This window comes from Sprattus sprattus (assembly GCF_963457725.1).
Source record: "Sprattus sprattus genome assembly, chromosome: 7".
NCBI classification, from domain to species: Eukaryota; Metazoa; Chordata; class Actinopteri; order Clupeiformes; family Clupeidae; genus Sprattus; species Sprattus sprattus.
Window position 1 is genome coordinate 13,602,985 of NC_137926.1, and position 16,195 is coordinate 13,619,179.

General features: G+C 45.6%; 3 protein-coding genes across 3 annotated transcripts in view; 1 reads left to right on the forward strand and 2 right to left on the reverse strand.

Annotated features, from left to right (window-relative positions):
* Positions 1-2,189: 2,189 nt before the first annotated feature.
* Positions 2,190-8,250, reverse strand: cotl1 (coactosin-like F-actin binding protein 1). Its single transcript, XM_080841520.1, has 4 exons — positions 7,959-8,250; positions 7,453-7,535; positions 3,822-3,979; positions 2,190-3,353 (listed from the first exon to the last, which is right to left on the reverse strand). Exons 1-4 carry the CDS (start codon positions 8,033-8,035, stop codon positions 3,243-3,245), a joined length of 429 nt encoding a protein of 142 aa, XP_080697646.1. The 5' UTR covers positions 8,036-8,250; the 3' UTR covers positions 2,190-3,242.
* A 2,447-nt stretch (positions 8,251-10,697) lies between these two features.
* On the forward strand, positions 10,698-14,258 carry klhl36 (kelch-like family member 36). The gene is made up of 6 exons (XM_080841601.1): positions 10,698-10,798; positions 11,149-11,217; positions 11,351-11,524; positions 11,692-12,618; positions 13,050-13,207; positions 13,571-14,258. The coding sequence occupies exons 2-6, from the start codon at positions 11,158-11,160 to the stop codon at positions 14,160-14,162; spliced, it is 1,911 nt and encodes a 636-aa protein (XP_080697727.1). The 5' UTR covers positions 10,698-10,798; positions 11,149-11,157; the 3' UTR covers positions 14,163-14,258.
* Positions 14,259-14,588: 330 nt separating this feature from the next.
* Positions 14,589-16,195, reverse strand: part of LOC308368568 (aldose reductase-related protein 2) — a gene marked incomplete at its 5' end in the record, with an annotated part of 6,122 nt that continues 4,515 nt past the window's right edge. The window contains 4 exons of the mRNA XM_080842766.1: positions 14,589-14,715; positions 15,031-15,113; positions 15,207-15,290; positions 15,733-15,820. Of these exons, the coding sequence (XP_080698892.1) occupies positions 14,679-14,715; positions 15,031-15,113; positions 15,207-15,290; positions 15,733-15,820 (292 nt within the window). The 3' untranslated portion in view covers positions 14,589-14,678. The remainder of the gene's footprint in view (positions 14,716-15,030; positions 15,114-15,206; positions 15,291-15,732; positions 15,821-16,195) is intronic.

Consider the following 16,195-nt stretch of genomic DNA (forward strand, 5'->3'; position numbering starts at 1 on the left):
GAAACTAGATATCTGAGTATGTAAACTATTCAGAGATAGCAAAAAAGGCTCTTTGAAAAATTGCACATGACCATTGTAATAGCTTTGAACACTGGAAGACTCAATCACTCATACAAAGACACACACACACACACACACACACACACACACACGTAGGCACAGGACTGTAGAGATGTGTGTGGGGTATGAAATATGCTGGGCTGGGAGGTCTTTGGAATGCAGGAAGGATTTGAGCATAATAGCTGGCAGGAACTTCCTTGTGGATCTGAGTGTGAACCAAACATCTTTCATGTGTGTGTACACAACTCCCAGGCTCACACACATGTAGAGTAAACATACTCATTGAGGCACACACACACACACACACACACACACACACACAGTAAACAACATACTCATAGAGGCACACACACACACACACACACACACACACACAGTAAACACTCATTGAGGCACTCACACACAAACACAGTATGCATACTCATTGAGGCATACACACACACACACACACACACACACACACACACACACACACACACACACACACACACACACACACACACACACACACACACACAATACAAACACACCAATGGGAGGAAAGTAACAGGCAGGCAGGCAAATCACTTCCATTGGCCCTGTGCTTGGAGCTGTCAGGACATGCGTCTCTCAGCATGCAGCCGTAAAGCGCCAGAGATTAGCTGTGCTGCTTTGCTCTGTCCGAGCGTGGAGCAGAGCAGTCACGAGCTGCCTCAGCGCTCAGGCTCACCCATCAGACATGTCAATCAACCGCCACAGCAACAGCCTGCCTGCCTGTTCCCCAAGCCCTGCCGAAGCCCTGCATCAACCCTCAGAGGTAATTAATCTAATTAATATCGTCCCCTCAGACACTCAGCAACACCTGTGCCGCCCCTCCCCCATGCACACTCACACACCAAACATCACGCTCATCTCCTCAGAGCACAGCTCAACACGCAAACACACACACAAACACACACCTCGGACGGCAACAGTCTCGAGGAGGCGAGATGTGTGTGTGTGTGGGAAGGAGGGGGGCAGTGTGGAATGGTGTTGTGATTGTGAAACCATCCGCTCACAAACTATAACATCAATCACAGATGGCAGTGATAAAAGCCATGGTTGGTTGTGTTGTATTAGGGTTGCATTCATAAGTGTTTTTCCCTGCATTTCATACCTTGGCCGCCTTTCCCATAAATCTGAGGCTGGGATTACAACCAATCCTGTCAGCCTCTACTGATCGGCTGTGTATGAAAAAAAAAAAACACATTTGTGTATACTGACAGAGCACAAGTACAGGCATCTCATTTACACCTAAATTAAGCTGCTTTATTCAAATGAACGAGTTCCCTGTATATGCATGTATTTGTTGTTTGTTGTTGGACGCATTCCCTAAACAGTTGTTCCCTCTCATCTGTTTCATCTCCCATGACACCAAAACTCATAATGCCCATCGTCAAGAAGCTTATAGATTATAGATTAAGCAATTAGGCAGTCAGGATCACATCTGTTAAATCAGAGTGTGGACAGTGACACTCGAGTGGAGATAGAGAGAGGGGGAGGAGGACCAGAGGAGGGAGAGGAAAGAGGGAGGTCAGAGAGAGGGAGAATGAAAGGGTGAGAGGGTTGAGCGAGAGAGTGGGGGAAAGACTGAGCGAGAGAGAGAGAGAGAGAGAGAGAGAAGCGGGGGGGTTAGTGGACAGATAGTTCAGGGTGGGTGGGGGTAAGGAGGGAGGGACATTATTGACAAGCTTTGGAGCAGAACAGCTCAGCTGAAGCTTGTGATTGGCCGGGGTCTGACCGTAGTGGTGGCCATGACAACACATGGGACTCCCATAAGCCTCCAGAGACAGTGAGCATGTATGCCCTAGAGGGGAGCAAAGCCAGGCTTTCCCATTACATCAGCCACCCAGTGCCGAGGTCCTCTACTCAGCCAGGCACTCTCCACCCCGCCAGGGAGGAGTCCCTCTTTACCATGTCAATGAGAGATTAAGATCTAAACGCACACACACACACAAGAGAAAGAGAGAGAACACACACATACACACAAGCAGAGCCATAATATGCTCCTTCAAAGACACTACTGACAGAGAGAGAGAGAGCGCGCGAGAAACAGAGAGTGACCAGCATGTTTGAAAAAACAACATTTTTTATTTTGAAATGATGGTGTATCCAGTTTTTTTTTAATATCAGCCTTTTGCTTCTCACATCTCCCAGATCATATTTTGTCTTTTTTTCCTCCACAGAATGAACCAGAGTTAGAACTCTTATGAAAAAAAATATTAAAAAGAAAAAAAAAACATAAAAAAAACAAGAACAACATTCTTTTTGTGTTTAAATCCAAATAAAAAGAGATGCTACACCACAGTCATGGCAGCGCCTAGATCAGACTAATGGCAGCCCTCTCAAGAGGCATCTTGGGCTGACAGAAATCATTTCGCTCTACAGGAGTACTGCCATTCACAGTGCAGTGTCCACACACACACACACATTCACACACTCACACACTCACACACACACACATGCTTACAAACATACCTCCCATGATTGATACCTCTCTCTCCATGGGAGATTAAGGCAGTAAACACAGTGGCCTGTTCAGTTGGGGTGGGGGTGCAAAAACTACAATAACCAAAAAAAAAAAAAAGTTAATATGGGGTAGGATCTCCATTGACAAAGGGTGAGTCTTTGGACCACAACTACATCAGAAGAAAATAAAAATAAAAAATATGCCTATGAATGTAATCTAGCACTAAGACCGCAGTGATGGCAAGCTTGGTCCAATGACGAGCCGTGAAAGGCTCACTTCCTCTTTTGATAGTCCAATTAGGGTTGAAATACAAAAACTCCCTGGATCAATGGAGGGCCGGAGCCTAGCAGCCGCAGCGGCTAGGACAGGAGTGAGATGAAGCACGGTACAGCAGATAGTCAACCATGACCACTCTGGAGAGGGGACCGGCAGAGGACACAGATCAAACACAGACAGGTTCTGGGGTTGGGGGGCTATGTAAGACTGTGTGTGTGTGTGTGTGTTTGTGCTGTAATGTGCGCCGAGAATGCATATGGCTGAGAGTACGGTACGGTATATATGTTTGTGAGAGACTGACTATGTGTCTGGGTATGTCTGTGTCTGTGAGTGTGTGCACATGAGATGATGTCTTCCCTGCCTCTCTGGTCCAGCTGAGATGACCCCGCCCCTTTGCCTTCATTTGTGCTTGATTGGTTTACTCTGCCTGCGCATCGTAGTTGGCCCCGCCTGCTTTCTTCAGCTCGTTGCGGATGTAATCCATCTCCAGTTCCCGACGGTCACTGATCATGAACTCCTTTGCAAAATTCTGCACACAGAGGGGGAGAGAGAGAGAGAGAGAGAGAGAGAGAAAAAGAAAGAGAGAGAGAGAGAGAGAGAGACACTCAGTTCACATATTATTCTATCAATCACAGGAAAACAGAGATATGCAAGCAGTGGTTTAAAACCAAACATGACATGGTCAGCAGGAGATATAAATTATTTAAAATGTAAAGGAGAAGAGAGAAAGAAAGAGCAGGGCCTCTGTTCAAACACAGTTTGTCTGTTCAAGCACAGTTTGCCACAAACCCAAAGCCGAGATCCTGGTACAGGTGGGAGAAGATATTTGCATTGGTGTGTTTGCTTCTGGTCCAGTGGCAAACAAAAGCACTCCTTATGTGATTGTGCTCTATGTTTCCAGCCACCCTTGGTGTGTGAATGTCAAGTGAGACATCCGGAATTGGGGGTAAAACACACACACACACACACACGCACACACACAGACAGACAGACGTACCTGGACCACGTCTTTGACCAGTGTCTTGTCTGTGCTGATTTTGGCACGCTGCAAACCGCTGATGTTCTCCCCGATCCAGGTGATCAGCGTGAACTTGGCCCGCTTGCTCATGGCATCACCCGTCGTGACACGCACAAACCCGAAGAGGCGTGAGTCGTCTAAACGACGACAGGCCCAGCGGAGGGACAAAGAGAGAACAAGAAAACAGAGAGAGGAAAAGAGAAAAATCCGTGAGGCGATTGCGATGAATGGCAGTGGTTGTGCTGTGGTCAGAAGATTTGCATAAAATGGAAATGGACTGATACACGATGGCCACTAGAGTTTAAATATGGTTTGGTGTTTCTGCCAAACAACACTTTGCAGCAAATGGCTCATTTGTGTACAAGGTCTCAATTGGGTGGGCTGCTGCCGTTAGATGAAGCTTTTCTTCATACCAAGAAAAATAAGGTTCTCTAAGTCTCATCCTGTTGCTGTTGGACTGCCTTCCTACTATGTTGTTACCACTATTGTACAGCAGATTGACAGTGGTCATGTATGCCTACGCCTACATAAGAAAGAACATCCCTCAACTGCAGATACAAATATACTTCAGTAACAAAAGTCAGCAGCAATCACATTGTGATCAATTCATCAATGATCTTCTGAGAGTAAAGATAAAAGCATTATGTGTTGCCCATGTTCCAATGCACACAAACACAGACAATTGTCAGACTGACAGAAAGAGAGAGAGAGAGGCAGAGAGGGAGAGAAATACATTAAATAAGAAATAAAGGCAGAGCAATAGCCTATATGTCAATGTAGGAAATCGTCATGAGCAATGAGCACAAATGTGACCACTATTAGCTAGTGGCAGAATAAAGTGCTAGCCACAGCCGAAGACGGGAACAAGGGCAACCTGTGAGAATAGGGTGAAAAGGAAAGGTATTTAGGTCATTGTGCCGAATCCAAGAGGGCCAGATTAGTGTACAGCTGACGGTGACGTGATCCTCATGCACTCTTATTCTGTCTAATGGACGTGCGTACACACATTCCCAGACAAACATACACACCTCATTTATCAGTGTTATACATCTAGACAAGCACCAAACTGTTAGTATATTTATGATAAAACAGTCATTAACTACGTCACTTAGCAAACACACAACTTCTAAGACACATCTGAAACACCCTCCCACCCTTGTGCCTCTTTCTTGCCCTCGAGGCTGCTGGACTCACCCAGGTTACGTCCAAACAGTACAAACACCAATGCTTAGCTAAGTCAGACAAGTTGGCCAGAAGTAGTAGCATGCACAGTGTCGGGTTTTGCATCTGCCTTAGTGATTAAATATTAAAATCTCCATCATTCATTAACAGGACCTAAGGTCAGCTGGTGTCACTTCCTTCTTAAGTAATCGAAAAAAAGTCGACATTAAAGGAGTGTTAGAAGGCTACAGTGATAGTGTCACAAGGGGGCGGGGGCGGGGGGATGAGTATTCACAACTTATCTCAAAAACTGACAGGACCAGAGGAAAGTGTGTTTCTTGACTAACATGTTGGTGACACACATCAGAAAACTCACTTACACTAATGAGATGTTTCCTCGTCACCGTCAGGCTGTCAGACTAGTGTCTCGAAGGCACAGTTGGCGCTTTGACCCCTGTTTTTCCCCAGCTATAACTTCCTCTTCAGGCATCCATGTCTAAGGACCTCTTCCCTCCCTCCCTGTCTACCACACACAGACAAACACACCCCACCAGCCACTTCTGCTGATTCAGCATCTGCTTGGCACTCACTATCCTGTGCACAGAGGCTATGATGATGCAGCAAAAAGAGGGGAGCTTTATAAAAAATAATAATAATAATAATAATTTAAAGAATGTTTAAATTAGAAGGATAAAAATGTATCCACATGCTTGATACTTAGGGATATGGCTCAAAAGTGTAGCCTGACTGAGGTCGTAGCTGGAGAGTGATGTAAAAGCCTGTAGTAATACGAGAGCTCTTTGAATACAAGCTTTACAAACTCATAAAAAAAAGGAACAATCCCCAGGCCACATAAGGGTGGGCCCTTTGTTGCTGGATGAAGTAGGAAAGGATTGCTCACCACTGAGCCTATGGGCTGTACAAAACTGATTAAATGAGCTTGCTGCAATCCACAATAACCATCCCTTTGAGTTCTTGTATTTTCCGCACAGTGTTACACTTTGGTCAAGGCCAGCCATAAGCTGGCAATGCATATTGACAACAGCAAGTCACATGTTGCCACTGAGTGCGTGTGTGCATATCCATACAGGCACAGTCTCTACTTGCTTTATGAATGGGATCGGAGTTTGATTAAGGAATGAGTTTTCTCTCTCACACACACACACACACACACACATGCTTTCAAGCTATGGAATTACCAACATTGCCGACTGAAGATGAATTAATTTGGTTAAATTACATGTTAAATGCCTTCACATTCACTGTTGCAGGGGACTGAGGAGAAAGGGCCTTTGAGGACCAAAGACATTCAAATACAGTTTGCATCTTTAGATGTTGGTGGGTGAGCGAGCAAACAGGTGAGCAGAGGTATGGGTGTAGCCACGAGTGGAATTTTAAAGCTGCCCAGACCCTCTCATCTCCATAGAAACATTGTGTCGCCTAGTATCTGACTCTTCAGTCACGGATTATCTGATAAGAATAGCGACAATGGCTTCTTTGGTGGTTTAAGAGTTTACAGAAAACCTTCCTTTTGGAATGGAAGCCCTGCAGCGCCAGCTTTGAGCACTGAACGATCCCCAACAGCATGCCACAATGTTCTTTTCGGCGAGCTCCGCCACGCCCAATCATAGTTAACTTGGGGGAGACAGAATGTGGGGGAGCTGGGATGACATCACTTTTTGCTACCTCTAGGGAGATTTATTTTTTATTTTTTCCTTCTAAGAACAGAGATTTTCTGGACGTGGCCACCGTGACGTGCACTCGGGATAAGTTTGGAAGTAGGCCTAAGCCCGCCCGATGCAGATCAACTCAGGACGATTATCCAGTTAAGACCAGTGGTTAGGACTCACGACAGCAGATCACAGACTAGGCTATAATGCGAACGACTGCATGAATACTGTTATGAATGTTGCCAGACAATCAGAACATAGCGACCAAGGGTCGGTCTGACAGGGTGTCGGCTAATGAGGTTTTTTTTCACCAGGAACTAATTATTGCTTCCGCGTTGCGTGCAAAAAGAGATTGCACACGGTCTAGAGTCTGGATGAAACACACTACCAATGGTACACTGAGTTTCAACAGATTAACTCCAGCATCAAAGTAGCCTACGTCACAAGTAGGAAGAACCATCAAAGATGTTAAATGAAGCAACAAGCGAGTGTATGATTCAGCAAGGAACCAGCGAATAATCGTAGGACAGGATTTGTCAGGGTTCACTAAACAGTGGCTTTACATTGATTCCAGAAAGATCCCAGTGATTTAGATATCGCCACGACAGCCTTACAGTCAAATTAGCATTCTAAGGAGTCAGCAACCTCTTATACCCATTCTAGTCTAAACTCAGCCCAAACAGTGCCTCGAAAAACAGGTTCATATGCTCTATTGATAAGAATATGCAATACAAAGGGTGGATCACATTCAAGCAGAAAATGAATGAAGACGTTCGTACCTGTACAGAGACTCATGAATTCTTCGTAATCGGCCCCATGTCCAGCTGGCACAATGGTAGAGCCTTCGTATTTAAACCCTGCCCTATAAACAAATCAGGCGTAAGAATATCCATTTTAGATGCATGTAAATAATTATGTTTGCATTTCATTCTGCAATATCCAGAGACCCGCAGGGAACAGACTTGCATCTTCCAGCGTGACTACAAGCCTGCATTTGCGTGCAACCTCCCCGGCAGGCTACAGAATTCAGACAAAGAGAATCTTAAAGAGTCCGCTAACTGATGTTTCAGGGCAACATTTGGCCCGATGAGTTTATTTGACAGTTTTATTGTCCAAACTGATGCGAGAGAGTGTGTCCCGGTAACATGAATGATGCGCTGATTTATCTTCATTTAAAACATCTAATCTGCTACCTCCTATCAGAGATGCGGCGCGATTTCCAAGCGTCTCGCTAACTTCAATATCCTAATCAATGAACCGACATGTAGCCTAACTCGTTACTTACCAGTTAATATCGGTGTTATCGTCTCTGACCAAATTGTATGCGTCCCTGCAAGCCTCTTTGTCGATTTTTGTTGCCATTTTGACGGACGATAAAGGCTAGAGATAAGCAGACTCAAGCGAGCACAAAATGAGCGGACTGAAATGTAAAGGAAGACCGAAGGGCGGAAAGGAAAAGAGAGATGAGTCCTAAATCCCAAATGAGCTAGACAAGAGTTATACAATAGAGGGACAGCGCTGGTAGAGGAGCCGAGCTGGACAGACGAGGCTGCGCTAGCTACAGAGGACTAGGCGGAGTGTCTATTCTCTCAGCAGGGTGGAAAGACGATTCCTCTCACAGCCCGATTCATTTCCTATTGCCTGTTCATGGGCGCTGGTGAGGTTTGTCAGTCAGGTTAGTGCTCGAAAGAGGAGAGTTTCCCTGTTGGAGGACTCACCTCCTCCTAATGGCCAACCGGGGAACTTAGCCAAATTAAGTCCACCCTTGTCTACTGTTGCGTTTCACTGAACTGCCCTGCCATCTTGTGGATCGTAAACCGTTATGTCTTTTTGTTCGTGCGAACAATGCAATCGTTAACTTTGCGGTTACGCCATTTAGACGGTGATTTACAGGGGATAAGTTACCCTTTCGCCACTTGCACGACAATGTCGCGAAGCCACAATAGGGTCATTAAATGTGAATAATGTTTTTTTAACCAAGGTTCTAAGCCCAGCCCTCCCACTGCAAGGTGCACCAAAAGAGCATGTTGAGTGCGCATTTTGGGTTTTGTTGCAGTATGCCATAATGCAGTAGGATAGAGCTTTCTCTCTCATCTCTCTCTCTCTCTCTCTCTCTCTCTCTCTCCCTGTCTCTCTCGGACAAAACATTCGATTCATATATTGGAAAGGAAATAGGCAAAATATGGAGATTTTAAAAAGAGAAAATAATGAATTGCTGGAACCATGAAGGTTCTGTAGGCTACTCTTGTTCGTGGTGTCATTAAGTGTGACATGTTATCTTATCTTCACAGATATTTTTTCCACTTAACCTTTCCACACGCCTCAAGATAGCCAAACTAGGCTTTCAAGTCTTGTCAAAAGCAAAGCCAGCGAGTGGTTATCCGCATAGCCCACTCACATCAAAAGCTCTCTGTGAGGACTTTGGTATGTCCAATATTAATGATTTATCATAATGATTCACCCTACATTAAACTCAGTTTATGTCCCAATTGCTTTACAACAAAAGGCAGATCAAAGTTAAATAACAAACCACTCTGGAGAAGAGAGCTGGAAATGGGTGAGCCTCAGTGACCTATTCGTTTTTAGGTGTGGCCCATACTCGCCACAGCGGAGCCAGATGCACTGATGCATCAGTTTGCATACATTCTATTGGTTTTAAAATAAAAGAGAGATTAGGCCCAAATCAAACCCCTAATGTAACCTTAAGGGTTTACAGCCTGTTCAACCCGGGAATATTGCGCCTTTATTCCGTCTTCTTTGTTCTGTAAAAGGTACGAACATTGAATAGGGGGATGATTGCCTTTAGGCCGGCAGTGATGGTAGTCATAGAGCCAGATTGACGTCTGAATGCATGAGTTCTGTGTTGTCAGAACACACAAATCTGACATGATAAGCATGTTGTGCCTGATTCACACTAGCTTTGCTCGAGTCTGAAAAAACTGCTTTAAATGTGCACACTATTTCCAACCATTATTGTTTTTTTTTTTTTTTTTAAGTAACAAGTAGGCTAGTTTATTTCCGACAAGGTTGATATAGTTCATTCAAGACAACTCTTAATTCTGAACGTACAACATGATATTTCCCAGTTCTGACTGTAATGTGTTGTGCCAAATGTAAAGACAATAATGTGGTGATGACACAGCGGATTTTCCTTCTATCTGCTGGCTATCAACAATTATGTACAACTTCTTTCTTGTTCATTTTGACACACTGCCTTTCCACTCACCTTCTAACTCATTTAAAAAGGTTTTAAACCTTTTATATAGTGTTAAACATCATGCCTCTTGTTCCAGAATGCTGCATGTTATCTAAAAGCACACACTGGGTCAGCATATACACAAGCAAAGGCGGCCTAATGAGGGGTCTTCTTAATGGCAGTATAGCGGGATCTCTTAGGGCCTATTATCTCACAAGACAATATTCTGCTGCTCCTCACACATGACAACTTCTGATATTATGTAAAACATTGGATATTCTTGCTCTAGCTACAACTCTACACACAATACAATCACTGTACCATCCATAGTCCATGTGTTTTACACGGATGACTAAGCAGGTACATTTCTACACACTGTCTGTACGGCAGAAAGTTTGGCATGATTAATTTTCTCCCCCCCACAACCCTACCATCAACTTGTTCCCAGGTTTATATAGGGTTTCTTCATACCTTGTTTGCTAAGGAGTTTTAGGTATTTGTGAAATATTTTAGGAAAATGCTTTTCGTCTTGGTGCAAATGAAATAGTCTTACGTTTCTGGTGGTTTATATCAGTACGGCAAAATACTGTTTGGATTATTCTCAGTGGAACTTCCAGTTGTTCAAGTGGACATCTTACTATCTGAATGTTTGTACTGGTTCATACTAAAAACTTCACACGATGTTATGATGCTGGTGAGACCACCTGATGGCCCTCAGTAAGACAAGCCTGCTTTGCTCACGCATGGTCCGCCTGTACTCCTACACTCATGGTGGCACTGTAGGAATTCATTTGAATTGAGTCAATATAGAACATAAGATAGAAGAAGGCAGTTTGTTCCTGATAGACGACTACAGAACAGAGGAAACTACAGACGTGTTTACTGAAAACTCTTAACGATAATGTTGTCCGAGGACGGTTAATGTTCTGGTAATGGATTTACAAATATATTCTACTGTTGACACTTCTGTAGTTATGAGACATAAGCGTTAGAGAATAGAGAGAAGTTGTTTTGGTTCGATGCTGGTTGATGATCGGTCCAGAGAGAATGATTGACAATGACGTTCATGTTTTTCCGGTGATAGATGTTGTTAATAGAACAAAACAATACATTATTTTTAGATGGGATCTTCAAAATAGCTTATGCTACAAATTCTCTTTTTCGTAAGAGGCGGCTCGATGTAAAGTAAAAGGTGCTCTATGTTGACTTTATAGAATAGCGTAGGCTACATTCAATTTGAGCTCTCCCATTTGTAAAGTTGATGTGTCCGATATTCCAGATTGAGGACATGGAGAGGGTGAGTCAAACCCAAGTGTCTCGCCAGCATGGGATAGATGAATCGTCCAAGGTTTGTGCCATAGTTAGGTTTTTGTATTTATCTTCTGAAAGTTATTCCCACAAAAATCGCCTGTAGAGTTTTGCATTGTCAGACTGTCCATGTCAGTGGGTGATTTGTGTTTGATTTCCCATATTTTATGCAGCGGTTTTCACCAGGGCGCCTCGTCTACCGCTGGGAAGAGCGGGCCAGCTCGCTGCTCCGTGGCCTGAATGAACAGCGTCAGCATGGGCAGCTGTGTGACGTGGTGCTGGTGGCAGATGAGCAGAAGATGCCCGCTCACCGAGCCCTGCTGGCCGTCTCCAGTCCATACTTCCAGGTCTGCTGGTTTGTCAGATTCCAGAATCTGGAGGCGCATACAACCTTCTACCCTCATATTTGTAATTGCTATTCCCAACCTTTGTCATTAGCTACTATTTTAGTACGTCAACATATTTGGTATCATGCTAGTTGGTTTTTAACTACACTTCATCCCTCTCACTGCAGGCCATGTTCACGCTGAGCATGCGGGAGGCACATCAGGCGGAAGTGGAGCTAGTGGGCACGTCTTACGAAGGCCTGCGGGCGCTGGTGGACTTCCTGTATAGCGGTGAGCTGCTGCTGGACGATTGTAACATTGAGCACGTGCTGGAGACAGCGCACCTGCTACAGGTGTGGCACGCAGTGGACTTCTGCTGCCAGTTCCTGGAGTCACAGGTGAGCACCGACAACTTTCTGTACCTGCAGAAGCTGTCCCTGCTCTACAGCCTGGAGCGCCTGGACGCATTCATCGACCAGTTTGTGCTGGAGCGCTTCAGCTCGCTCTCGCTCTCCTCTCACTTCCTGTGCCACATGTCGGCATCCAAGATGGCGGCCTACCTGTCGGACGAGCGTGTGCAGCAGCAGAGCGAGCAGGCGCTGCTGGGTGCTGCGCTGCAGTGGCTCTCCCACGTTCCCGACCGGACCGAACATGCCCGGAAGCTGCTGTCCCACGTGCGCTTCCCCCTCATGCCCACGGCCGTGCTGGCGGAGTGGGCCCTGGCGGCGGTGCGCTCTCTGCTGCCTCCGGAGGCCGGCTGCGAGCCCCTGCTGGAAGAGGCTCTGAACTACCAGGCCTGTGTCAGTGGCCAACCTCTGCTCCAGAGCCCGCGCTCACAGCTCAGGGGGGCCACGGAGCGCCTCCTGCTGGTCGGGGGCGAGGTTTCGGAGAGGGGCGACGAGCTGAGCGCAGAAGTGTGGCGGTACGAGGAGGGCGGAGAGCGGGGGGGTTGGGAGGTGGAGACACATCTGCCTGCGCGGAGGAGCCATCACTGTGTGGTCGTGCTGGGGGGGTTCCTGTTCACTACTGGGGGAAGCACGGCACGAGACAACGGGGGGGACACTGCCAGTAACCTGCTCTACCGCTATGACCCCCGCTGCAACACCTGGATCCAGGTGGGTCCTGCTTTCAGTTTTGACACTTACCTCTGTGTGTTTTATTCGTCATACTCCTGATTGGTCAGATGCTGTAGGTTTATGTATTTGCATTGTGAATGAATACTCTGTTACATGCTGGCACTATGCCGTTACATGTCCCTGTATCTGTATGGGATGTTCACCCATGAAACAGTTTATTTATGCAAGTGGGCCTCTTCTGTTTAAGCTTTGAGTGGTGCTAAGGCCAAGCACTCTGAGAGACAGTGAGCGCAGTCTGTTTCTTCCCTGCTTGATTTCCTTTCTCATATACCAAGCTTCCTCCTGTACCACGCCACTGAAGGGTCTCGAGGACAAACAACCACCTGATTTTTTCATTTCGCCAGTTCTCCATACACCAAACTCTACTCCCATAATGCTAACAGTTGTGATCCCATCGTTTATCTGTGAAGGGGGCCTCCATGAGCCAGCGTCGTGTGGACTTCTACCTTGGTGCTGTGGGGGAGTGTCTGATTGCTGTTGGAGGGAGAAATGACGCCGGGGCCCTGTCATCTGTGGAGGTGTACCATCCTGCGGAGGACTACTGGGAGTTTGTGGCTGACCTACCCAGGTGAGGGTTTCACCTGTGTCCAGTACTTACAATTGCACGGTACTATCAATCAATCAATCAAATCAATTTCATTTTATATAGCGCTTCTTTATATACCCGAAGACGCTTTACAGAGTAGTCCGGTCCAGTCCATTCATTCAGACAGTCATACCAGTGGTGGTAAGCTACATCAGTAGCCACAGCTTCCCTGGGGCAGACTGACTATATTCATGGTATTCATGGTACTGACTATATTCATGGTATTGTACCTTTCACTACTGCAGCTGTTTCATTTAATGAAGTATAATGTATGAATACTGTTAAAATGTAACACCATAGTTGGATTTGGATTTGATTTGATATTTGAATATTATTGGATTTCAGGTTGACGTACGGACACGCAGGCTCTGTGCTCAACGGTCTGGTCTACATCTCTGGCGGCCACGACATCCAGATCGGTCCATATCGCCGTAACGTGCTGAGCTACAACCCACAGCCTGGCAGCCGGAGTGACTCATGGGCGGAGCGCCCACCGATGCTCCTGGCACGCGGCTGGCACTGCATGGCGTCGCTCGGCGACCGCATTTATGCGCTGGGCGGTAGCAATGACCACCAGGACAGCATTGAGCGCTTTGACATCCTGGACGTGGAGACCTTTGAGCCACGCAGCGAGCAGTGGACGCGCTTGGCCCCCCTGCTCAGGGCCAGCAGCGAGGCGGCCGTGGCCGTGTTGGGGGGGTGCATCTACGTGCTGGGGGGCTACAGCTGGGACACACTGGCCTTCTCCCACACCACGCAGGTCTTCCATCCGGACACAGGACACTGGGCAAGGGGGCTGGACCTGCCCAAGCACATCGCCGGGGCAACGGCGTGCGTGTGCCCTGTCATGCCACTGCCCAGCAGCCCCCAGGTGAGGTTAAGGCAGAGCAGGGGAAGGGGTCTCAGGAAACCCCTCCGACAGGAGCAGGACAAATGAACGATAAACTGAGTGATTCCTCCTCAATCTCATAATCCTGCTATCTGCATCGGTTTGGACTTCAGGTTGTGTTTGCCTTAAAAATAATTCCACAATTATCAACAGCAGATGGGTTGTTAAATATAGACCTTGGATGGTGTTTTGTAATGCCCTGGGGTTTCTATCAGTGTGTTTATGAGGATGTTTCAGAACATAAATAAAGTATTCTTTTTTTTGTCACATTCTCTTAAATGAGAGATAAGAATGGTTTTCATTGACATAAATTATTAGTAATTATTATTAGTAATTATGCGTAATCATTTTTGTTTGGTCCCATTAATCCGGTGTCTGTTGACGTGTAAAACCGATGAGAATGAGAACACATACAACAGTTTGTTCAAGCCAGAGATTCTTTAACAGCAACATTCAGTAGAATTCACATTCACAGTTTTATAGTCATAGGGTAAATCAGTCTGATTAAGTACAAATCTGATAGTGGAAAAAGCAAAGCATCGTGCAGATGTCATGGTCAGGTCCTCAGCAGTCATGCGGGTAGAATGGATGAGCCTTCAACCTGGAGGGTGGAAACACAGCTCTTAAAATCCCAGCACTCAGCAGTGAATTTAGTTTAAGTTGTGTATATCTACCTAACTGAAGTCACATAAGTTTCTTTCATTTTTGTAAGCATGTCTACAGCAACAACAGCAGAAAAAGAACATCATCACCAAGCTCATTCTCCTCCTTGGCCATTGACATCCTGTTTCAACTAGGCCTAGAGTACACAGGCGTCCATTGGAGGTCTAGATCCTGATCATTAAATGTGTTTGGAAAATAGCGAGAGAGTGTGTGAGAGTGCATGTATGTCTATGTCTGTCTGTGTCTGTCTTACTCATGTAAGACACAGGCCTTCCACCCTCTGTTCAGTCCTCTCAGTGAGCTCATGTCCTCTTCCTCCAGAAAGAAATCAAAGATCTGAAAAGTTTCAAATAATAATTACAATAACAGTAATTACAACTATAATAATAATTCTTCATATATAACTTGCACTGTGTAGCACAGTCTGACCTTGGTGTTCTCCAGGATGTGGTTGGGCTTGGTGCTCTTCGGGATGACACAGATACCCTGCTGCACGTGGTACCGAAGCAGTACCTGAGGCACAGAGTGAGAGAGTACACCTTTACTTCACCTGGATGGCCAAGTTTCTCTATTTACCAAGTTCTACTGTTAACTGACAAGCAAAGCCCTAAAACTGAGCAGTTTACTCAGTGATTGACTTACAGTTCCCCTGATTGCAATGGTTCCGTCACTGACTTCCAGTATCCATGATTCTCATAACTCAGAGTCAGAGACAACTTTAGGATTCTCTGATCTAAATGGACATCTAGACACCCAGGAGATCCCTGAGGTCTTCTGGCACAGAACTCTTTAACAGTTCAAAAAGCCAGGACAAAGAGACATGGAAATGCAGTTTTTAGTTTTAATGCTCCTAGCCTCTGAAATACTCTGCCAGAACACCTAAGAATGGCTGAAACAGTGGAAACCTTTATACGTGCACTTAAGACATAGTTCTTTAATGAAGAGGGGCTTTCACCTGTGCAGGGGTTCTCCTGTGCTTCTTTGCAATGTCCACAACTACGGGATCCTCCAGCAGCTTTTCAGGGTCAGTGTCTCCTTGGTGACTACAGAAGGATGAGGGACAAATGCGTTTAAAGTCCAGAAACTCAGTGAAGGCCATTCAGTGATTCAATTAAACCTCTGTCAGTTGATAACATATCTACTCTATGTGAGTATGTGTTTCAAGTTTATTAAAGAGCATTACACCAAATGACAAATCTGTCACAAATTGCCATTAAATCCTTCATCCACAACTGAAATGCTTTGCAAGTGAGCAGATTGAGCAAAGTTTGATACTTCAACACAACCACTGATGTGAGAAGTAAACTATGATATCAGCAACTCAAAGGAACCCATCAAAGCTAATTGATCAGTCACCAATCACAGTGCTATACAAAATAAATTGTATGCTATAAAAATGTCGTTGTATGCAAATAAAA

Coding starts and splice junctions, on each gene's coding strand:
- cotl1 (XM_080841520.1), bottom strand. CDS start 8,035: ATGGCAACAAAAATCGACAAAGAGGCTTGCAGGGACGCATACAATTTG. Junction 7,536..7,958: donor GATAACACCGATATTAACTG/GTAAGTAACGAG, acceptor ATTTGTTTATAG/GGCAGGGTTTAAATACGAAG. Junction 3,980..7,452: donor ATTCATGAGTCTCTGTACAG/GTACGAACGTCT, acceptor GTCGTCGTTTAG/ACGACTCACGCCTCTTCGGG.
- klhl36 (XM_080841601.1), top strand. CDS start 11,158: ATGGAGAGGGTGAGTCAAACCCAAGTGTCTCGCCAGCATGGGATAGAT. Junction 11,218..11,350: donor GGATAGATGAATCGTCCAAG/GTTTGTGCCATA, acceptor TATTTTATGCAG/CGGTTTTCACCAGGGCGCCT. Junction 11,525..11,691: donor TCTCCAGTCCATACTTCCAG/GTCTGCTGGTTT, acceptor CTCTCACTGCAG/GCCATGTTCACGCTGAGCAT.